The sequence below is a fragment of the Thunnus thynnus genome, chromosome 5, assembly GCF_963924715.1.
Source record: "Thunnus thynnus chromosome 5, fThuThy2.1, whole genome shotgun sequence".
NCBI lineage: Eukaryota > Metazoa > Chordata > Actinopteri > Scombriformes > Scombridae > Thunnus > Thunnus thynnus.
The window spans coordinates 14,196,903-14,219,536 of NC_089521.1; the positions used below are offsets into that span (position 1 = coordinate 14,196,903).

A 22,634-nucleotide genomic window follows, 5' to 3' on the forward strand; every position below is an offset into this window, starting at 1 on the left:
AAGCTGAAATGTTTCTGGAGGTAGCCTATTAAAATTATACTGGCTCAACCTGGTCAGTGTACAGAGCAATGTAAAATATATTTGGGGGGGCTGATTGGTTTAACCTGTGGTGCACAAATACACATTTCTAAAATTCAAATTTTCATGAAATTCCATACAAAATGATTTGGAAAAGCAAAATGTTTTAAATTAACGGGTGTTAAAGGCTTTAAGAGTAATTTGGACTTAATAATTATTTCTAGTTTTCAAGACAAGTTTGGTTCCTGTTCTTTTGCTTATTTATTCTCCATGTGGTCCATCAAACAATGTAAATCCGCCACAACACATACTGTGGGGCTACTGCTTACATTTTTGTCAAATTTGAATGATTCTTACTATGTTCAGTTGTACATAATGCTTAACATTGTGTCTTTGGTGTGGTCAGCACTTCCCATTGAAACTTCTATCGGTGTAATGGACAAATTTCAATCAAACATCTGACAGAATATGCCTCATTTGATCGCTACGTGCATTTTGAACTTTCAGTAACTCCCATTTCTTATAATTAAATGCCAAATTTGGGGGTCTTTACATCAGATTTATCCCTGTATTTCTATCATAAGTCTAGTATGTACATACATAGAGCCTTTTCAATAGATAGGTTTGCCTCAAAGATTTTTTACTGAAAGCAAGGCATTTATTTATTTAATAAAAAAATGAATCTACAGATATGTGGTGTTCAGCCAACAACAAGAATACTCACTCAGTGGGAAATTGTAATGCACTCATCTTTTATTGACATAATAGCCAGGCATTTCTATGGGCAGCATGTGAAGTGAACAGTCAGCAGCATGAAACAAAGGCATGCAAGCGGCACAAAGCCATTCAAGTAGACACACACAGGAGCACAGCAGGGTGGCTGTTCAGGTACAGGAAGCAATCTTTATAGTATTCCAAAGATGATGTCTGGCTGGAAGAGAAGAAATAATCAGTGGTCACTCCTAATTTTTCACATGGTAACGGGACGACTGCACATGCTAGAAAAATGCAGCAGTCAGTCACTCACACGCTGAAGGAAGTGCTGTCCCATGAAAGAGCGGGTATCTGGAGGTTGGCCCTCCTGTCCCCCTGCCTTGCAGCGTAGATAGCCGTAGAGGTTAGCTGCTTGAAGGGAAATACTGGCTACCACAAGTGCCTGGTGAGGATAGACAGAGTGATAGATACAGATGGATGCAGTGTTGTGTGATTTCAATTCAGAGCATGCACACAAGCCGCCATGTGTCTCACCAGCCATTTAAACTTCAGGGAGAAAAGGGAGGTGAAGAAGAAGAATGTCCAAATGAGAGGACAGATGATTAAACCCAGCCAAAATATCCTCGCCTCAGCCTCTGTCCCAATGTTATTGCCTCTGGAAGTCTGCATGCACACACACACACACACACACACACACACACACACACACACACACACACACACACACACAATGCCCAAAAGAATGTTAAAAATGTTGTTTTTTTATTCTTTCGTAGATTCACTGAGTGTCAAATTGACACTCAATAACGACAGTGTCTCACTTTTTTGGCCTCAAACACCCAGAGGCTCTTTCCATCCTCGTCGATCTGATTCCACCAGCGCAGCCCAACCAACAGCCTGCCAGTTACATTCTGAAACAACACAGAAAGAAAGTGATTGAAGAGTACTGAAATGCACAGGAGGATAAATTAAGAGGGCACAACAACAGAAGGGGGTGAGATATACTGTAGGTAAGGAGAGGGGATCAGTAGCTGTTGACCTCTCACCTTGACAGACCAAAAGTCGAAAGAGAGCAGAGTGATGATGAGGACAAAACAGGACGCAAAGTTCTTGCTGATCCAGTCGCAGAGCAAATAGGAGACAATGGCAACCACCCGAAAGAACAGGTGGAAAAAGGTGGCAAGGGGATGTCTGAAATCAAAACAGATTATAAGTGAAAAGCTAAGCAGCATTCAATACACTACATCTTGACATAAAGGCCTATAAAAAGCAGGCTAACATGAGGTTAGAGCAGGCAGAAACAACCGCAAATCTACAGGCTACAGCACAGAAAGAGAGGATGAGAAATATTAATGTAAAAACATCAGCAATATGGATGAGAAAGCTCCACTTGTTTCTAATTAAGTTGAGATTTATTTGGAAAGTGTCATTTAAATTAAACTATTTAGAAATGAAATCTCCCCACTGGCCGGTTTCTCTATTAATTCAAAATTCATAAAATGAAAATAGTCTGTACTAGACAAATGAGGTTAGGCCTGTATGGTCAATATTTCCTTCAGTGTACCTTATGACAGCGCTTCTCCGCGCCCTCTCCTGCTCATCATCAGCAAAGTCCAGCTCAACATCCTCCGTGTCATCCGCCATCGTCTGACGAGAAACAACAGAATACATCAGTTATTTAACCAGTCCAGCTAATACAATACAGAAACACAAACACAATGCACTTAGAGCCAGACAAAAAAATGACTCGTTTGTCGCATGACAGTCAGTAGCCCATATGTGTAAGGCAAAGCGAGGTACCATTTAGGTAAAGCCTAGCTGTATGGAGGGCTGGAATAAACCAGGTGTAGCAGTGAAATAAGACCGACACCGACAATGCTTCCCCCAGCCGCTACATTGACAACAGCCCGTCGTCACATGGCGGTCTAGTTTCAGTCAGCCTGTATGTCGATAATGGAACTACATTTCGCTGAGGAAAATAATACGGATAGATACATCCGAGGTATTCAAAAGGAGCGACCGCGGCAGGACTCGAACCTGCAATCTTCTGATCCGAAGTCAGACGCCTTATCCATTAGGCCACGCGGCCATCGATGAGTGCAAGAGGCGATAAAGAAGTTTTTGATAGTAAATACAATACAGATTATAATTTTTTTATGTCAAGGTTTTTTGTTTTTTGTTTTAATAATGCACGTCTAACAGTTCGGACCAACAGAACAGACAATATGTCCACTGTGAGATTCATCCAATTAGTTGGTTGTATTGTTAAAACAGGCGCAGTCATCCAGACCGCTTGAGGTCGCTCATATTTTTAGTTTGCCGTGGTCTTACAACCCCGTGGGTAAGCGTGCTAATGTTGAAGCAACTTTATACATCTTTTGGATGAATACATCGACGTTACACCTGGTTACACATAACAGGTGAGGTGCCTTTCTTTTGTTTTAGCGACAGTCAACAACAAGCTAACAAACAGACTAACCAGCTATTATATTGTTTAACTGTTCACCAGTTGCTCACATGTAAGCCACTGTCTTTGAGGTGTTGGTAAACATACCCTGCTGGTTCATTTGGTTGAGTATACTTAACGTTAGCTTGAACGCGCTCTAGACAGGCAGATAACTATTTTTCTACGTAATCAACTGTGCATCTTTACCTACGCTACAAAGTTCTACGTCATGTACGTCATACGTTAGGTTTGGGATACCTTTTTTTCAAAGTTATCTGAGTGCAATATATCAAAAGTGTTCTTGACCCAGTGAATGTAATGTAGGTATGGGTATGGATGGGTGTAATATTGAGGTATTAATGGTGACCAAGCAGGTAAAACTAAAGGCAGTTTTAATGTTTTTAGTTTTACTGAATAAGAAATAAGTTCAAAACAATCACATGGATGTAGGACAGGAAGATGTAAGCCACTTAACAACATTATAATAGCTTCATCATCTCATCTAATCATATCTCATCCTGTTGTTGTATTAATGTCTTCCAGCTGTAGTGAGAAGTCCTTATGAGGTGATGCTGCATGTGCTCCGCTGTCATCTGCAGAGACCTCTCATTGCTACACAATGGAGATGTCTACGCTCCCTCTACTCCACCAAGCCTCACTCCAATCAGGGCGAGGACTCCACAGAGACCCGCCTGAACCCCCTGAACATCCAGATGCTGTCGAGAAATCTCCATGAGCAGATCTTTCGAGGGCTGGAGCCAGAGTATAGAGAGGAAGATGTGGAGCGCAGCGTTAGGCACTTGCAGAAGCATGAGTTATGGGGCAAGGAAACTTCACTGATGCCCAATGTGGAGCTGAAGCTTTCCAAAATGTACGGCAAAAATATAGATGAGCACTTCCGGGTTTTGGCAAAGACACAGAGCCTTCCATACCTTGAGGCTGCCTTCATGCTGCAGCAAGCAACGTTGCCACCCATGCCTCAGGAGTGGACATGGGAGGCTGGCTGGACACGTTATGGGCCAAATGGGGAGAGTCAGAAGGTTGATTTCCCAGATGAGACAGCACTGGTATTTGATGTGGAGGTGTGCACAACAGAGGGAAAGTGTCCTACACTGGCTGTCGCTATGTCTCCCACTAACTGGTGAGGAAGAGTAAAGAGAAGAGAACTGCTCTGACTGGCATTACGCTGTTTATTGGAATGATTTATTAGCTTAATGTGGTAACTTGTGGTGTTGTTTATGCTACCAAAAATGCTAAAAAACACACATGTTTTCAGACGCGAAAATGGGATGTGGATGTTGATGCGCAACATTTAGATTTTAATTTTTCCAACTGTTTATTTAATCACTCACTTCTTGCTAGGTACTCCTGGTGCAGTAAGCGTCTAATTGAAGAGCGGTACTCATGGTCAAACCAGCTGAACCTCACTGACCTCATCCCACTGGAGACACCAGTAAACTCTGCCCGCCCTCCAAAGGGTCAGTGGAAGAAGAGGCTCATAGTGGGTCATAATGTCAGTTTTGACCGATCATACATCAAGGAGCAATACTTGATAAAGGTCAGTATTCGGAGAGTGCTGTATTTCACCCCAGCCTCTCATTTAGGTATTTACTAGCTCCTCTCTAGTCCTCTTTCTTCTTGTGTTATTTAATGATCCTCATTGTATGAGTGACATGATTCAATTTCAGATGACAGATTTTACAGATATTTCACAAAAAGTTTTGTTTTTAAAGGGCTCTAAAGTACGCTTCATGGACACCATGAGCCTTCACATGGCCATCTCTGGGCTGACTGGGTTCCAGCGCACACTGTGGATGGCCAACAAGCTGGGCAAGAGGAGAGGCCTGCAGGAGGTCAAGGAACACATTAAGAAGGCTGGACACAAAAAGAATGGCCCAACGGTTTGTGTCTTTTCTCACCATACTTCTACCACATGCATTACAAGTGATAGTGCCGCAGATCTGCTTTTGTGTTATGTGAGATCAATTGCTTGTCTTTTGGCATTAGAGAACTTAATGTGACATGATGTATTCTTGTGATTAGATTGGCTCTTGGGACTGGGTGAATATTAGCAGCATCAACAACCTGGCTGATGTCCACGCTCTGTATGTGGGAGGGCCGCCACTGGAGAAAGAGGCCAGAGAGATCTTTATAAAGGGCAGCATGGTGGATGTCAGGAACAACTTCCAGGTCTGAGATTAATCATAAATCCCACGTCAGATTATCTGTAATCTTAATCAAAGTGTATTCATATCATTAGGTGTTCTGAATGACTTGCATTAATCTTGAGGTGGCCAGTAATTTTGCCTATGCTGACCCCTGCAGGAGTTAATGCAGTACTGCGCCCTGGATGTCCTGGCCACACATCAAGTGTTCACAGAACAACTACCACTCTTCATGGAGAGGTCTGCATATCCCCACCCACAAATATTTTCCTTGAACTCTTTCTTAGTTATTGATTCTCTAGCCTAGAACAATGACTTTGCTTTCATAACAATGGTGGAAAATAACATCATCTCCTCTATCTTTTACAAGATGCCCTCATCCAGTGACGTTTGCTGGAATGCTGGAGATGGGTGTGAGCTACCTTCCCGTCAATCAAAACTGGGGGCGTTACCTAGAGGATTCTCAGGACATTTACGAAGAGCTCCAGAGAGAACTAAAGAAGTCTCTGATGACTCTAGCGGACGATGCCTGCCAGCTCCTGCATGATGACAAGTGAGAAGACTTGTCAGCATGTTTCTGACTGCAGCATGTTACGTCATTTTCCCCATAAATGCTTGATAAAGTTAAAAGAATTATAGATTTATTTATAATCTGTAGTTCTGTAACTCTAAGGGGTGGGTGCTTTAAGGTGTTGTGTATGAAAACAACCACTGAATGACATATTTTATGTATTTTACTTTAGATATAAAGACGACCCCTGGCTTTGGGATCTTGAGTGGGATGTGCAGGAGTTCAAGCAGAAGAAACTGGCAACCAGCAAGAAGAAACTCTCCAAACAAGCAGCTGAAACACAAGCTGCTACTCCTCTTCCAGAGTGGGAAGAAGGTATATGCCCAGACCCTGGGCCACATTTATAAAGCCAATATTTTATATTTCTTTTTTTAAGATAACTGTTGTGATATCAGACCCAGGTCCACCAAATGAAGAGGAGATGGCAGGCCCTCACCCCAGCAGGCTGGCTGTGGAGAAGTTGAAAGAAACAGTGAATCGACTCCCCAAGAGAAGGCAACATCTGCCTGGGCACCCAGGGTAAGCTCACCACCAGGCACCACAGAGACACCCAGTGTCAAACCCATTCGACTCACATCATTCTGCCTCAATTATTGTCTTCCTCACCGTATCACCTCCGTAACTGTGTCATCAGGTGGTATCGTAAGCTGTGTGAGAAGATGTCTGAAGAGGACAGCTGGTCACCTGGAGCCAGCCTCATCAGTCTACAGATGAGAGTGACTCCTAAGCTGATGGGTCTGACGTGGGATGGATTCCCCCTGCATTACACAGAGAAACATGGGTGGGGCTACCTGGTACCTGGGCGCAGGGATAACCTGACTTCTGAGGAGGAAAACGAAGGACCAGTGTGTCCACATAGGTATTTAATACACTGCTCTTACAAGACAAGTGTGATAGGATGCTGTCATGAAGCATAGCAGGATAATCATAACCTGGCTGGATATGTCTACTGATTGTTTAGCCTCAGCTAGATTTAGACTGCATTTGATTTGTATACGTGTATTAAAGTTTTATGTCTTCCACAGTACTATTGAGAGTATCTACAAAGAGTATTGTGAGCAGAACAGCAAAGAGCAGCCTAAATACCAGGACTGCAACCCCTCAGATGACCTCATGTGGACAGACAGCACAGTGTGGGCAAAGGTACATCAGCATAATGTAATATGACTCAATTGTTGTCATGTTTACAAGAAGCTTTCATTTTGTCATTTTAATCCTTAGAACCCATTTGAAGCAATTAGCATCGAAGGGGTTCAGTCAAACGGGAAAACACAGACGTCAGGAGGATAAACATCCATAAATCAACAGTTTAATTTCAGATCTTGTCTCATAATCATCAAATTTAGACTGTTCTTTTTTAGACTCAATAGTAATCAAGGTGATTGCCTGTACATCTGTGGCTACAGTGCAAACAGAAACAGCTGCAAGCTAATGCAGCATGATGTTTCATGGTGCAGGTTCACCAAAATGTAATATTTGTTAACTGGACCTTGTTTCATTTGCTTTGCATTGGTGACATAGTTTTTTTTCAATTGGTGTTACATTAGGTTATAGAGCACACCCACATGATCTTGAAGGACAGAATATTTATCATGACAGATGTTTTTCTTAACTTCATCCCAAGGTGGAGGAGTTAAGTTCCCTGGAGAGACCGATAGAGGAAAATGGAGTCATAATGAAAAATGGGGTGAGCGAATTGTTCTTTTGTAGATGGTTTATCACTTTTTTTTTACCTTGATCATGGACAATGTACTGTAAAATTTCTGCGTTTATAGGTTTATATACTGAACAGCACTATCTGATCTAACATGAAGTGTATTGACATTTTTATTCTATATTTATTTTTCTCTTGTGATGTGTTGTTGTGATGTGTTGTATGACATACTGTATTCTGTATCAACAACAGTCCCAAGATCCACATTATGTCCCAGAGAAGAGTCACTGCCACTATCACCATGGAAACGGCCCCTACAACGATGTAGACATACCAGGGTGCTGGTTTTTCAAATTACCTCATAAGGTGAAGTTAAGTTTTGCTGTCACATTGTAGCTACATTGCACTCCTTTCATTGTGTAACGGAATATGTTTGTGTTTCAGGACGGTAATCAGAACAATGTTGGCAGTCCATTTTCAAAAGATTTCCTGTCTAAGATGGAGGATGGTACTCTTCGGGCAGGGAGGGGCGGAACCAATGCTACACGTGCTCTGGAGATCAACAAAATGATGTCCTTCTGGAGGAATGCACATAAACGTATAAGGTACCCTTATTTCTCACCATAAAATTAGTCCTACTTATGGGTGATCACAATCAGCTTTGTTAACATAAAGATGTTCAATACATGATTTGTCCCCTCATAGCTCTCAGATGGTTCTCTGGCTGCGAAAGGGAGAGCTTCCTCACTTCGTCAGCAGGTTTGTTTGGTATATCAGTAGCTATCCTGTATTTAGTGACCAGCCATACAGTGAGGAAAATCATTTACTGTATACAACAATCTTTCTGTCTCCCAAAGACACAAAGATTTTGATCAAGAGGGTCAGTATGGTGCCATATTACCTCAAGTCATCACTGCAGGAACGGTAACACGAAGGGCTGTGGAGCCAACGTGGCTGACTGCCAGTAATGCACGAGTAAGCAGCAGTGGCAACAAAGACAAACACACAAAGTCAGAGATTCCTGATGCAACTGCCAAATATCAGACAGTAGAGGAACAATGTTTGTATTGGCTGTATTTTGTGTCCACAGAAGGACCGAGTAGGCAGTGAGCTGAAGGCGATGGTGCAGGTACCACCTGGGTACCACCTGGTGGGAGCAGATGTAGACTCTCAAGAGTTGTGGATTGCTGCTGTGCTTGGAGAGGCTCACTTTGCTGGCATGCACGGTGAGTTTTGTCCCTGTCAAATCTTATTTACCTAAAACTAAACATATTATTAGAAGTTGTAAAATGTCGTTATTTTAATCAGTCATAGTCTTAACAAATATGATGTTAACTGCACTCATCTCATGTCTCTGCTGCGTTTAGGTTGTACAGCGTTTGGCTGGATGACTCTTCAGGGAAAGAAGAGTCAGGGCACTGACCTGCACAGCCGCACTGCTGATGCTGTGGGCATCAGCCGGGAACACGCCAAGGTGTTTAACTATGGGCGCATCTATGGTGCAGGGCAGCCCTTTGCTGAGAGACTGCTGATGCAGTTCAACCATCGCCTCGGTCAGACAGAAGCTGCCAGTAAGGCCAGGCAGATGTACGCTTTAACAAAGGGTATTCGCAGGTACACTCTCTCTCTACTGCAGGTTTAGTTGTTTGTGCAAAGGTGACACAGTTTTGCCTTCATGCTGCATGTTTGTGTTGTTTTTTGCCAGATATCATCTGTCAGAGGATGGTGAGTGGCTGGTCAATGAACTGGATATAGACGTGGAGAGGGAGGAAGATGGAAGTGTGTCCCTGCAGGAGTTGCGCAGGATCAGTAGACTGGCCTCACAGAGGTGAGCAAGCAAGTAAAACCTAGAACAAACATCCACAACCAATTGTCAGGAGCCTTTCAGGGTCACATAAATATTCTCTTGCATCCTCCCAGATGCTCTGTTTCTTGATCTCTCTCTCTCTCTGTTCCTTATACCCCTAAGCTTTCGGCGGAAGAGGTGGGATATGGTTGGCAAACGTCTTTGGTCTGTAGGTACAGAGTCGGACATGTTCAATAAACTGGAAAGTATTGCCCATTCAGACCAGCCAGCCACTCCTGTCCTAGGCTGCAGGATTAGCAGAGCTCTGGAGCCCACGGCAGTAAAGGACGAGGTGAGACTATGTTGATGATGATATTCAACTAGCATGAGCAGTCCATATCAAACATGGCCTTGTGTGTCAAAAACATTTTGCAGAAGTATGTGGATATTTGATGTTAGGAGATGCAAATAGTCTTTTATGATTTTACTGTCTGTTGCCATGTGGCCACTTTCTGAATAAGAACTTTAAGAAATATGAAATAAATGAAAAGGCCTAGCAACATGAGGTCAATTGTAACTGGAAAATCAAGGCTCTTTACCACAAAATAATCTCATGCTTTCAAAATAGATCTTATATGTTCATGTCACTGGATTTCTTTTGTCAGTTTATCACCAGCAGAGTGAACTGGGTGGTCCAGAGCTCAGCAGTGGACTATCTACATCTGATGCTGGTGGCAATGAAGTGGCTCTTTGAAGAGTATGACATTGATGGTCGTTTCTGCATCAGCATCCATGATGAGGTGCGGTATCTCATCCGTAGCGAGGACCGTTACCGAGCAGCACTTGCACTTCAGATCACCAACCTACTGACAAGGTTTGTTTACAGCTTGGTATTTATTCCACTATATAATGGACAAATAACGTTAAAGATTTTTGCAATCGTGTTCGTCTGTCTCCTGCAGGAGTATGTTCGCCCATGCGTTAGGCATATCGGACCTTCCACAGTCAGTAGCTTTCTTCAGTGCCGTTGACATTGACCAGTGTCTGAGGAAGGAGGTCACCATGGACTGCGTGACCCCTTCTAACCCCACAGGTCTGGAGCGAAGATACAACCTGTCACCTGGTGAGCCCCGCACAATCATTAGCCTTTATTTAACTGCAGGAAACCCTTACATTACATTATACCAATGTGCATTAAAAAAAACAGGAGGGAAACTCGGATGTAAAAACTAGTAAATTCCACCATCTCTTATCCAATAAAATAAGTTTTATGAGACACCAAAGATAAGTCAAAATCTGAAGTTTATCTCCACATCTCAATCCAAAATCAAATATAACATATCAATTCAACAAAACAGTCACTATAAAAGAGACTGAATAAACTGAATAAGAAAGAAAATATGTTTTTAAAACAGCACTTCCTATGACAAAAGTAGGCTGAAAGTCTCTTCAGGATTTATTCATGTGATGGGAAACCATAGATCAACTTACTCTGTTAGTGTAGCACTGACTGGCAAGGTAGGGCCATCTTAAGTACTACGTTGTTACAGTTGTGCTAACCATAACATAAGTGAGTCCTAAAACAGCAGGCAGAGCCAGTTCTAATCATGAACTTGCAGAAAGTCAGATTACTTTCAGTTGCTCCTTGACAAATCATCACAGTGTAAAATAGAAATTACTGTTTTAATGTCAGCCATACAGAACAGCTATAATTTACATTTACTGTGTTAGAAATATGTACCATGTACATAATATACACAGTGTTCCTTGTGAACAAAGTAAACTGCAGAGCACAAACAGACTGTTAAGTAATGTGTGCAAACTTTCCACAGGTGAGGCCTTGGACATCTACCAAATCATTGACGTCACTAAAGGCTCTCTCAGCAAAGCAAAATAGCACTTTGTGGGCCAAACTACTGTTACCCAGAACAACAGAGCAGATACACAGCGACCAGGAGGCTCATCAACAGCTGGTCAAGTTGAAGATCAGTGAGGAATCTGGAGATGTGCGTAACAACAAGAGGAGCGAGTGTCGATTCATTGTTTTCTCTTCTTCTGTTTGGGTTCTTGTGTCTCCTCTGCGTCCTGTAACTCTGTGGTCTGAAAGGATTAGAAGAAGAAACAGACACTGAAAAAACCTACTGAAACAGAGATTGTTCAAAATACTGACAGTGCATTCTAAAATGTTCTACAACTAAAACCAAATTAAGGATTAATCTTTAAGCTGCATGCACCTCAAGGGGGGAAACATTTCAACAGTTACCACAGTCTGGATATTGAAGATCAGCTTTATTGACTGATGTGAATGTGTGTAAGGTAAAGACAGTATCATCTGTCCTTTGGAAAGCTGCCAGGTTTAAGATGGTACTTACCTCCTGACTGTCGTCCTGCTCCTGCAGGGCTGCGTCCAGAGTAGCAGCGTTGATGCGGAAATCTCTTGAGGTGCTCAGCTTCATGTACTGCATCAGATTTACCTGGACAACATACACACAGATGTGTTAAAACTGCTGACACTGTACAAACATTGTTCTTGGGGCTTACGGCATTTTGCTCAGTGCGTGTTACATAAGTTTTATGTATTTTGAAAATCTGATTTTGTCAACTATCTTAAGTCATCCAGCTCACACATACCTTTGATTTCTTTGAGAGTGTGATGAGGTATTTCTCATACTGTTCAATGCTGAAGATCAAGTTAGGAATGGCCTTTGTCTCACGCAGAAGCTTTGCCTGCCAAGAGAAAAAAAAAAAGAACAGATCTAGATAAACAAATGCAATCCCCTAACAGATTTGTTTCAAGCCAACAGTGTATCTATACATTTGTACATACATTTTTGATATAATAAAGATAAACAGAATATGTACATGTATTGTTGTTATAATCAATTACATGCATCAGCATTATTACATAATTATAGGAGACAAATGTCCTTACAGAGGCAGCAGTGTTCACTTCACCCCTTTTCTTTCTCTTCTTGTCATCTCCACCACCGAATTCTCCATTCTGGCAAAGAAAACTCATTATTTCCAAAACATCAACTCTCCCTCTTGGGGATGAATTACTTGTGTCAAGTCCACGACTAAAAACTTCAGAAAAGCAGTAAGCTGTAATTTAAAAATCAAACTGTGTCAGCCTGAAAACTTGAGCTTTGGCAGGAAACCAAGCTGTACCTGTGCGAATGTGATGAAAGAGTAGCACTGCGGCGTTAGATGGGAGCCAGACAGTTTGACCTGCACAGACGACACAGGAAACACTAGATTAGCATGACATCAGAAATACTAGAAGATTCATACCACAAAATTGAAACCCTCAGACTCACCAGCTTCTCAACGCGTGCAGGTAGTGCACAGTGCTGGCTGGAACACACCTGGATGTACTAAAACAAGATGTGGAGAAAAGAAATTGTCACACTGGGCATATTCAAAAAAGAGATAGAAAGATCATTGAGTGGACAAATACGCACATATTTGACCAGGGTGGTGAGGATGGTGTATGTGCGACTCAGCTCTCTCAGCAGTGTAATGGTGCAGGTGCCAGGCAGCAGGGCTGTCTGGACCAGCTCATTTAAAGCTGTCAAAAGGGTCCCAAGCTGCAGTGTCACCGCTTTCTCCACTGGATCCTGCTGACCTGCAGTCTGTGTGGCCTCTTCTACACATTAGCAACAGAATATCATGAAATTTTTTGACAGATGCATCCAACTCGCACCACTAGTCCAAGTGAGCATCAAGTGTAAAAGGCTTCTCACCTGAGCCCGCTTTGTCAGAGGCCGTCTGGCTTTTCTTTCTGGCAATCAGCCAGTCCACTTCATCAAGCACCTTGCCAACCTGAGACAGGACCAGCAGCTGGGACAAAAGATTAAAATCATGATGAAGACGGTGAGCACTATGCAAAACAGATTCAAGGTTATCTGTTTAAAAGCAAGTCAGAAGCTTCAGGTAAAAGAACAAAACAAAACAAAACAAAAAAAACAGCACTCACTGTTGCTGTTGTTGCAGTCTTCATGTTGACAATGGCAAAGTGAGACTGTTTTTCCACCTCCACATCCTGATAATGGAGAAAAAAAAAGGTTGAATAAAATTTTTATTCATTTTAAAAAGGTACATTCGTTGACAATTATTGTCAACAATTTACAAGAAGGCCATATTATCAAAAAAAGTTTGAGAACATTATAAAATATATCACTTTTTGCATTTAACAATGGGCATCAAACAGCCTGTATAGTACTTAAATAAAGTATTTTAAAATGCCTAAATTATATTATCTTTTATACAGAGAGACAACCAGATCTACAAACTAATTAACTGTGTGGTGGCCCCATTTTTCATAATTAAATCATTTCAGTTGGGGTATCCACTGATGCCTCCTACTGCCTTGCAATTGTTTTCATTGTAACTGTGTGTTACTTGATCAATATCTCCCAGTTGGCTGTGAATGTCTCGGCAGAGATCCAGCAACAGGCTCACAGGGCTCTTATAGAGAACATGCAGGCTGAAGAGAAGTGAGAGCAGCCCCTTGGAGAAAGCAGAATCCTCTAAGAGAGAGAGAGAGAGAAACAGACCTCAGTAAACAATCCCACCAAACCTTACATAAGTTTAATTCAAATGTCACTCACCAAAACTGGTCTCCTTGCAGATTTTCAGAGTCCATGTGATCATCTGAACAAACTGTTAGATGAAGACATGTGTTAGCAGAAGTACCATTCACTTTGTCCTATGAAGTGCATGTGAGAGTGCACCTACCTGTTGGGAGGAGGGCTTTAGCTGGCGTGAGAGTACGCTCAAAATGCTGACCAACAGCTGAGCTTCTTTGCTGTTAAATTCCTCCTCTCCCCTACTTATCTGAGTGAACAGCGCCCTCTGTTGACAAATGCAAAGAAAACTGGATTATTAGTTTAGACACTCAGATGGGATAAAAATAACTACACATGCAGCTGTGTACACATCTCATCACATCACACCTGAAACTGTCTGATGTAAAAGAAGTTGATCTCTGTGACATTGCCGTCGTCTGGCTCGGCATCGTCCTCGGAGATGTCTGGAGAAAGCATAAAATGTCAGGCAATTCCTGCAGACTGTTGAGGTGAGAACCTTTAATTCACTGTTTTTATAGTTTGAAAGCTGCACATGTCTAACCCATGGTAGAGAGGAGCTGGGCCATCTTGTCTGGGTAACGCTGCTGGCAGGTTGTGAAGATCCTGAGCAGACCTTCCAGACAGAGCAAGGACAGACTGCACCGCTTCTCCTTCTTCCCTCCGTCCTCCACCACGCTGGGGATGTTGGTGTAGCGCCACATCAGCACACTGGGAAGACCATTAGACAAAGGACCTCTCATTGGTCAAACAATGTCACAAAGAACAAAGCCATGAACACAGTCTAACTAAATGCTGTTATTCAAGCCACGGATTCCTACCTTGTCATGTCACAGAGGAAGCTGAAAGTCTTGTCTGCGTTCTGTCCATCTGGGCCGTCTGTGTGTCCAGTTTCCTCCAGCTGCTGGATCTTCTGCACAGCCACATTTACTGAATAACGCACAAATTCTCCATTTGAGCGCAGCACTGAAAGAGCCTCCTCTCTGCTCTGAGTGCTGTCTCTGAAAAAGAAAAAAAACAAAAGACAAAAAAAAAGAAACAGTATTTGTCACATTTGTCTGTGGCAAACAATCCAGCATTGCTTAATTCATGTTTTAGTTCTGCAAATACTAGACCACTGCTATGGCTGCAACGATTCTGGTTTCATTGCAAAGTCACTGCTGCAATCATACAACAATACTTTACTTGTCCCTGTCATTTTAATAAATGCTACACAAAAAAGCTAAAAAAAAAAAAAAAAAACATGGGAAAGAAAAAACTGAAATGAGTGATTTCTGAGATGAATACAATATGTATAAAATTAATTTTCAGATGCATGTATAGTGATTTGATTTCATAAATGTAATCTTTATAATTGATAGAACCAGTTAAGAGTTAACAGCAATCCTTGCCTCCAGAGATCATTTACCTGAAGAGCACAGTGAGAAGAGTTGATACGAAGCCCACAGAGAGTAAACTGCGAGGGGTCTTGTTCGAGGGCACTCGACCCTTTCCAGATTTCTCCTTCAGGATCTCAGACAGCTTGTGGTAGCGATTGAACAACTCAATGAGCTCCTCAAAGTGGCTTTTACTGGAAATATATAAATGGTAAATACACCATGTAAGAACATAAGAGCAGCATAAGAACATTTGTGCTGCACAATACCCACAGCACACAAAGTGAGGAGGTTGTTACCTGTAATTGGCTTTAATATAGTTGTACTCCATAAGGACCTCATACACTCCCATCACCAGCACAGCATAGATATTATTCTTCACCCCAACACTGGATCCCATGGAGAACTCTGCTGACTTGTCCTGATCAACACACAGACAGTATATGTCTAAAGATGATGCTTTCACTGTCGTAACATTAATAACCAGAGTAGAGTAGCACAACAATGAGGAATACTGACAGCTGATTATTGCTGTTATACAAGTCTACAAGAAAATGTTCCACCACTTTATTTGTATTAATAAATGCTTATTTGCTTCATCTCTTTCAGAATTTCATATTTTCCTTGTGCACCACACAGTACTTAGTTGAAAATATTTACTGAATTTTGATATTTTTTTAGTTAGAGTGGATGGGATAAAGACATAACGCAGCTTTCCACTTTGAAGGCCATACACTGTAGTTCAGTGTATGTCATTTAATCCAGTGTCATGAATGCATACCAGTTCAAAGTCCTCAAGTTCACTCTTGATCATGCGTCTTGTCATGCTCTCTAGGATTGTCTGGAGTTCAGACTGGTATCCCTCCTCCTCCTCTTCATCGTCATCGCTGTCACCAGCGTTGAGGTTTGCTGATCGGTGCACGTTTTGAAGCCACAGCAGGCAGTGGACAGTACAGCTCACCAGATGGCCCTGAGATGGAACAAATACTATTTATAGAAGACATTAACACAGTGAAACTAGCATGCTGAAGCAGGCGCACACAATCACAAAAATTCTACATTATAGACAGAGTACCAGTGGCTCCTGGAGGTAGACTTGCTCTCCATGAGCAGTGATGCATGGTTCCAGTTTGACGGGGGGCAGGAGGTCTTGTTCAGGTTCGTAGTATCTCCTTAGCTAAGGATACAAAGACATAACATACGGCTCTCCATGCATGTATAAAAATATGACAAGCAGGTTAATATACATAACACAATATGCACTCACTACGCACACATACCTGTGAAAAAAGGGTCTGCATGATGGAGCTTGCAAGTTGGGAGTTACGACGGAGAACATCATAGAAACCCTGAAACAGGCAATAGTTTGCTTTCTCAGTATGAAATGCATTCATCAGCACTCCACATGATATCAAAGAAGTGTGGCTGCGCAGATTAATCTCCAAAGATTATCATACTATAAATGTTGAGGGGTTTCCTTTAGAATTTTGGCTGTAGTTAAAAAATGTGTACACAAGATGCTAAAAGTGGGGGACAATACACTGTTCCTATGGTTATCAAGACCATCAGTCATAACTGCAATCCCAACTTGTAACAAAATTCAAATCAACTAATAAACATGGAATGGAAAAGCGACATCTAACCTCGTAGAGCATAAGGCGAACATCAGCCTGCTGGCCCAGGCAGCGACGCAGGCTGCTGAGGATCTCCAGACAGAACGCTTCATTGGCAGCAGAGTTGTAACGAGAATGAACGTCTACTTGGACCTATTCAGGGGTTCAGGCAGACAGTTACTATAACACAAATGTTTATAGCTGCCCGTCTTGCGTGTGCATCTATTGAAAGAGCACATATACCTGGCTGGAGGAGACTGCCTGGCTACACTGGCTCGAGGCCAAGCTGCCCAACACTTTGAAGTTCTTCAGCAGCAACAAGAAGCCAGTCACTGCAGATTTCCTTCCATCCAGTTGGCTAGCAAAGGGTCATTTAGGGGGGAGAACAGTGTCAAAAATTAACTTTATTTGAGCTGTTAAACTGCCTTTTTTAAATACTATAATATGTTAAGGCCTCAAAATGCATTAACCAAACCATAATGCATAAACATCATCTGATTGTATTACATAGCAACATATGCACATCTGTGAACTGGCCAGCAATGTGTAAAAAGGAGTGCTGAAACAATGTATGTACCTGGAAAACATGGCCTTGCGGAGAACTAGAATCAAGGCATCTTTCAAGGACATGCTGACCTTGAGCAGAGGCTGGAGATTAAACAGACAAGAAGGATTAAACAAAAGACAGACATTTCTACATGTATTTTTTTGTGTGTGTATGTTTAAGTACCTGCACAGCTTTTAGTAGGCCCTGAACAGTTGCCAAGGGCAGGTATGACAGGTGGTCAAATGTCTCTGTCACCTTTGAGGACGACTCCAGGAGGATCATGGGAGCAGAGACCACAATGTCAGAGAAAAGGTCTGATGATACAAAAAGAAAAAAAGAAAATCTAGTCTCTAGTTTCACTGATTGGTCACTGTTGCACATTTGAATGTTGGGATCGATGCCTGAAAGATGTGCTACCTAAGTAATGACTGACAGGTGAGGCTGTCTTTGTGACCAGTCGATTCAGAACTTGCTCCAATATCTCGCCTCGGATGGGCTCGTGCATCTTATTATGGAAGAAAATACAATATGCACACATAGTCAATGTCAGATTCATATTTTAGATTACGACACTTCTACAAATGAAAAACCAAGAGTTACCTTGAAGCCCTGCAAGAGCACCCGACCTCCAAGCTTACATGCCAGCTGAGTGGGGGTCCTTGCTACAGTAGCGGACCCTTCTGTGGTCTTGCCAAATGGTCCAGGTTTGGGTCCAAATGTGTCCATGAGGAAGAAGCCCAGCTGCACCAGCCCCTGAGTCACATGGTCCCAACCAAACACACTGCACAGTGTAGAATTCATGTGAGTTAGATTAACAACAAATGTTGTATTTATTTAAGGGGTGGATCCATCCACCTTGTATCATCCACCTAACAGTGTCTCATTTCAAAATGGTCCATATTGTTTTCTTTTTTTTTTTTTTTAAACTTCCAACACACATAATCACGATTTAAAAGACCTTTTCGTATGCCATTGTCTCTGTGGATAAATACTGGTAATATATAGCATATATCACATCAGCACATGGTCTGTAATGGAGCAACAACAATTCTGATGCTCTTACCTGTTCTTCACTGTGTCTAGTATCATCTGAGCGACGCTACAGTGCCCAGGCAGGAGGTCCTGCAGGAACTTTGACCCCTGCTGCAGCTGCTCGTCCTTGAAGCTCTTGATGATTGCCCCCTTCAAAACCTCGAAAACCTACAAAAACCAGTGGAGGAGAGAGAAAATGAGTGAGCAGAACAGACAAATTCAAATATGACTCAGAACTCAGAACTAGAACAGATTTACAACCTGCTCCTCGTAACGCTGGATACGTGCCACCGAGAGCAACAGGGCGACGCTGAAAGGGCATAGGTCCCCATAAGATGTCTAAAAAAAAAAAAAAAAAAAAAAAAAAATGCAAATCAAGATTCATTGTAAACTCTGCAGTACACATTTAATCAAACTTTCTAAAACAATGTCAATAACAGACAGTTTAAACAAAGGCAACCTTAAAGCTTTTAAGGAATTCTCTCCCGAGTTCATGGTCGAGTCTTATAGCAAAGACTATGTGGAGGATAGCAGTGCCCTCCACATGCCTTAGCTGGTCCTGTGGAATGGACTGAACCTCTAGATCCAGGCTCCTGAGAAAGAGGCAGAACAAAAATCATCAGTAAATGGATAGTAGGCAGTGATAATTAGAAGGAATATACACCACTTGCAATGTTTGAGTCACTTACTCTCCATGTTTCTGCTCCTCTTCCTGGCGAAGGTCTTGCTCCTTAAAATAACTGATGATTCCGTCCAGGACCTGTTTCTTACAACCCTAACAGACACAATAGGGGCACTTAGATACTGACGAGGAAAGAGAAAGACGGAATCACTTGTTGCTGCAAATCACACACACAAACACACCTTTGCTGATAACAACAGCAGCTGGTAAACTAGAGGCGGGATCTCTTGCAGATCTAGTTTGCTGAACATCCGCAGTACTTTCTCCACCAGGAACTGCAGCTCCTCTGGTGACAGGGGCACGTCCCTTAAACGATACAGACACAAAAACCCTTAGAATCTTGACTGTGATAACATAGTGAAAGCAATAAAGAAGGAAACGACAAAGCTACAGCATAAACTGTTATTATATGCAGGAAGCAGAACAGTGATGTCAAAGGTGTTACCTGAACATGGTCGTCAGGTGGATAACACATTGTGGGTCCCATCTGAATGAAAAAAGATAAATACAAACATACTTTGATTTTCTATTCATCAAACCTTTAACGATCAATATCAAATGGTTCTGACTTTAATATTTCATCTCAGTGAAAGGAGTGGAAGTGCTGTTGTTGCAAAATATGCTTGTGAAAAGCGTTTAGAATACAAAGCAGCATGACGCAGTTGAAAAATAATCACTTCAGAATGCCACCACCCTTTCCCTGCACAAAAGAAATAAAAAATCAGAGATATTGTGTCCTCACCTGCTTGCACAGAGGCTGTTGATTAGCTGTTTCTTGTATTCCTCACCACTGAGTTCACCTAAGATATCATATGACAAAATAAGATATATTTGATATAAAATAACAAAGTTACCAAGGTTAGTAATTTGCACTTACCTTTGCCATATGACAAGGCTTCACAGGCTGCCAGAGCAGTAAGCACAGTAGGAAATAGCTCCAAGGATTTCCCACTGCCCATTTTTCCCACCTTAATGGCGTCAACAAAAAGAGATGCCAGTTGTGCAAGAGAGGCTCCAGACAATGTGTGAGTCTGTAGAACATTCAAGAGGAAAAATGGGAATCAGTCAGAAATTATTTTAGTTGTGTCTGTAGCAAACAGGACATATGAACAAAGGAAATGGACATGAGGATACAATATCTAAACACACGTCTACTATTCGAAAAATGCAAAAAACAGCAACTCAGTACAGGATGCTGCAAAAATCTTTTGGAATGAAAAAAGTAAAAGAAACTGACACTAGATCAGAAATCTGGTAGCCGCAAGGAATTTGTGTGTGTTTCCAAACAAAAATTCTGCAATCTCACATCTCAAGACATTTTAGCATTATCATGATGACATATTGTATTAACCCATGTCTCACATTAGTGCAGAGAGCTCAAAAGAGTCAAGTTGTTATTTAATTTCTCATTCAAAGACAGATACATTTGGAGCCCAGTGCCACCATCCATACAAGATACTACTTCCCCTGTGACAATTGGGGGGTCCAGGTGCTGTGGGCAGTACTTCCAAAACAGAATAGGCATACATCACCCTATAGATCCCAATAGCTATATAAGAACAAGTGCGGCTGTGTTCTTTTATTGGTCTCTTTATTTGTTTGTGCTGTGATAGAAGGACTTTTAAAAAAATGAGATAAAGAAAGGACTTTTATTATGGATCTGAATTTGCTCACATTTTTTATTGAATGCATTCAAATGAACTAAATGCTTTGACTGAAATATATTGTTATCGTGTTATATAAAAATAAACCTTACTGTGTTGATAAATGAAAAATAATTAGGCACATTGTTGTAATCCCCCTAAAATTTAATTTTGAGATTTTCAAGGGATCCAAGCTGTCAATTAAGGGGTCCCAGACCCCCGAGACCCCCAGTATGTCTTTAGCTGTCCTTTGACTGAACACCCATCATTATTAAAAGAAGACACTTTGAGTATGTTCTTGTATAAACATCTAGAAGAGCATCATAATCAGACATGTTTACCTCAAGCATCAGCAGTCCAATGATATCAGCTGCCACCTCAGTCTGGAGGTCACCAGACTCACACAGGGGGATGCAGTGTTGATAAAGCAGGAGTCTGCGGTTTGACCCCTCAGAGGAACTGGGTGGAGAGCCTAAAACAAAAGAGCACAACATGTATAATAAGGGAGCTGTTAATGCACAGGCTGTCATATGTGATATTAAAACTAATGCAGTTCATATTAGCTGTATTATTTCTGACTGGAGATATGACAATGTTAAGTCCAACAGCTGATGTTTAACACAACTAATATACCAACACTGTATTCTTACCTTTAAATATGCCTTTAATCATGGTACCGATCTTCTTACCCTTTAGTGCGCTATTGGTAATGACAGTGATTAGCTAGAAATGAGATAATAGAGAGGGAAGAAATTTATAAGCTCTCAGACAAGATCCATAAGATAAGTGAGGTAAGTTAACGTTAAATTCACAAATAAGCTGACCTACCTGGTCATCTGTAAGGGAGGACAGGTATTTTTGAAGTTCGGCAGTTCTGTCTCCATCTGACAGTGAGACGATTTTATCCATTTCAGCCTTCATGATCAACCTACAAATATAGTTTACAGACACAGCTTGATGGTAAATTACTATTAATCTTCAATTAGCTACGTAACAGACAGCAAGAAATCCCCGTTTATTGTCCGCAAGCTTGATAGCCGTTACTGTAGCTAAATGTTACATTTGACGCACGAATAAAGGCTTTACATATGTTTGTCGGTCGTCTAGATAACCTAAATGTTACACATATAACTTAATTTAACGCTAATTCAGTGAAGTAGTCCTTGAGAAGCAAAGTCAAGCCTCTGGTATCTTTGGGAACGCTTTCATAATATTTAGCAAATTTCCCGCCAGTGAATACTTCCTGTTGCTCGTCATGGTTGCCATGTTCGAGTTACAACATCCCACAATCACAGCATCTAATAACTCACCTTCACAGTTAAAAAGTCTAATACATATTCAATACAGTTCTTCAGTAGAATACCAGAAATAATATGACATATCTTTGATACTACGCGAAATTACTCATTAACATATATCCGTGTTATTGCCAATCAAAAGACAACGTTTTGCAGAAAAACGTAATTTCAACAGACAAGTCAACCTCGTTGCTGCGTGGTTATGTGTCGTGTCTAGATGAAAATCCCAGATTTGCGAAACTGTCGCACATGATGAATTGTAAACACCACGACAATTGTTTTTTGATTTTTTAAAAAAGATGTCCCGACTCGCGATTGGAAGCGGGGAGCAAGTTAGGATCAAACCTGCCACCCAACCCAATCTCGCGAGAGTTTCCAGAGTTACCATCTAGACACGACCGTGGTTTGTTTAACTTCTTTTTAGGGGCTCTGATGACTGTTCAGCGGACTTTTAGAACATAATCATGTCTCTGTTGGTGAGTATGTGATTTATCAATACTCTA

General features: G+C 41.6%; 3 protein-coding genes and 1 non-coding gene across 9 annotated transcripts; 1 reads left to right on the plus strand and 3 right to left on the minus strand.

Annotated features, from left to right (window-relative positions):
• Positions 1-749: 749 nt before the first annotated feature.
• LOC137182846 (Golgi apparatus membrane protein TVP23 homolog A-like) lies at positions 750-3,386 on the minus strand. Of its 4 annotated transcripts, none has more exons than XM_067589375.1 (7): positions 3,287-3,386; positions 2,297-2,379; positions 1,779-1,923; positions 1,554-1,643; positions 1,267-1,395; positions 1,046-1,174; positions 750-949 (listed from the first exon to the last, which is right to left on the minus strand). In XM_067589375.1, the coding sequence occupies exons 2-7, from the start codon at positions 2,374-2,376 to the stop codon at positions 923-925; spliced, it is 600 nt and encodes a 199-aa protein (XP_067445476.1). In that variant the 5' UTR covers positions 2,377-2,379; positions 3,287-3,386; the 3' UTR covers positions 750-922. The 4 variants fall into 4 exon arrangements, with proteins under 4 accessions (XP_067445476.1, XP_067445477.1, XP_067445475.1 ...); XM_067589376.1 differs by lacking the exon at positions 3,287-3,386 and adding an exon at positions 2,770-2,945; XM_067589374.1 differs by lacking the exon at positions 3,287-3,386 and adding an exon at positions 2,533-2,667.
• On the plus strand, positions 2,650-12,215 carry polg (polymerase (DNA directed), gamma). 3 transcript variants are annotated; one of them, XM_067589365.1, is made up of 23 exons: positions 2,650-2,734; positions 3,722-4,319; positions 4,541-4,736; positions 4,912-5,079; positions 5,222-5,368; positions 5,504-5,583; positions 5,714-5,896; positions 6,087-6,229; positions 6,310-6,433; positions 6,549-6,773; positions 6,940-7,057; positions 7,539-7,601; positions 7,821-7,934; positions 8,013-8,173; positions 8,274-8,327; positions 8,426-8,543; positions 8,659-8,794; positions 8,936-9,182; positions 9,274-9,396; positions 9,538-9,706; positions 10,020-10,228; positions 10,317-10,477; positions 11,187-12,215. In XM_067589365.1, the coding sequence occupies exons 1-23, from the start codon at positions 2,677-2,679 to the stop codon at positions 11,249-11,251; spliced, it is 3,660 nt and encodes a 1,219-aa protein (XP_067445466.1). In that variant the 5' UTR covers positions 2,650-2,676; the 3' UTR covers positions 11,252-12,215. The 3 variants fall into 3 exon arrangements, with proteins under 3 accessions (XP_067445466.1, XP_067445468.1, XP_067445467.1); XM_067589367.1 differs by lacking the exon at positions 2,650-2,734 and adding an exon at positions 3,054-3,073; XM_067589366.1 differs by lacking the exon at positions 2,650-2,734 and adding an exon at positions 3,055-3,152.
• Positions 2,749-2,821, minus strand: trnar-ucg (transfer RNA arginine (anticodon UCG)). Its single transcript has one exon. It is a non-coding gene; the product is annotated as a tRNA-Arg (tRNA).
• fanci (FA complementation group I) lies at positions 10,639-22,412 on the minus strand. Its single transcript, XM_067589364.1, has 38 exons — positions 22,317-22,412; positions 21,662-21,761; positions 21,484-21,556; positions 21,175-21,305; positions 20,068-20,221; positions 19,933-19,990; positions 19,636-19,677; positions 19,373-19,496; positions 19,198-19,283; positions 18,969-19,101; positions 18,770-18,847; positions 18,540-18,676; positions 18,077-18,257; positions 17,894-17,981; positions 17,660-17,790; positions 17,507-17,577; positions 17,173-17,287; positions 16,960-17,082; positions 16,597-16,665; positions 16,392-16,493; positions 16,098-16,286; positions 15,616-15,737; positions 15,349-15,510; positions 14,762-14,941; positions 14,485-14,651; positions 14,310-14,386; positions 14,092-14,208; positions 13,965-14,016; positions 13,756-13,883; positions 13,331-13,396; positions 13,098-13,194; positions 12,816-13,000; positions 12,672-12,728; positions 12,523-12,582; positions 12,287-12,355; positions 11,986-12,081; positions 11,727-11,828; positions 10,639-11,454 (listed from the first exon to the last, which is right to left on the minus strand). The coding sequence occupies exons 2-38, from the start codon at positions 21,752-21,754 to the stop codon at positions 11,392-11,394; spliced, it is 3,978 nt and encodes a 1,325-aa protein (XP_067445465.1). The 5' UTR covers positions 21,755-21,761; positions 22,317-22,412; the 3' UTR covers positions 10,639-11,391.
• Between the last annotated feature and the right edge of the window lie 222 nt (positions 22,413-22,634).

Coding starts and splice junctions, on each gene's coding strand:
- LOC137182846 (XM_067589374.1), bottom strand. Junction 1,175..1,266: donor CCCTGAAGTTTAAATGGCTG/GTGAGACACATG, acceptor TATCCTCACCAG/GCACTTGTGGTAGCCAGTAT. Junction 950..1,045: donor GACAGCACTTCCTTCAGCGT/GTGAGTGACTGA, acceptor CTTCTCTTCCAG/CCAGACATCATCTTTGGAAT.
- fanci (XM_067589364.1), bottom strand. CDS start 21,754: ATGAAGGCTGAAATGGATAAAATCGTCTCACTGTCAGATGGAGACAGA. Junction 19,284..19,372: donor TGCTGTTGTTATCAGCAAAG/GTGTGTTTGTGT, acceptor TGTGTCTGTTAG/GGTTGTAAGAAACAGGTCCT. Junction 11,455..11,726: donor AGCAGGACGACAGTCAGGAG/GTAAGTACCATC, acceptor TAATCCTTTCAG/ACCACAGAGTTACAGGACGC.
- polg (XM_067589365.1), top strand. CDS start 2,677: ATGTCGATAATGGAACTACATTTCGCTGAGGAAAATAATACGGATAGA. Junction 6,434..6,548: donor CATCTGCCTGGGCACCCAGG/GTAAGCTCACCA, acceptor CTGTGTCATCAG/GTGGTATCGTAAGCTGTGTG. Junction 9,707..10,019: donor CCACGGCAGTAAAGGACGAG/GTGAGACTATGT, acceptor TTCTTTTGTCAG/TTTATCACCAGCAGAGTGAA.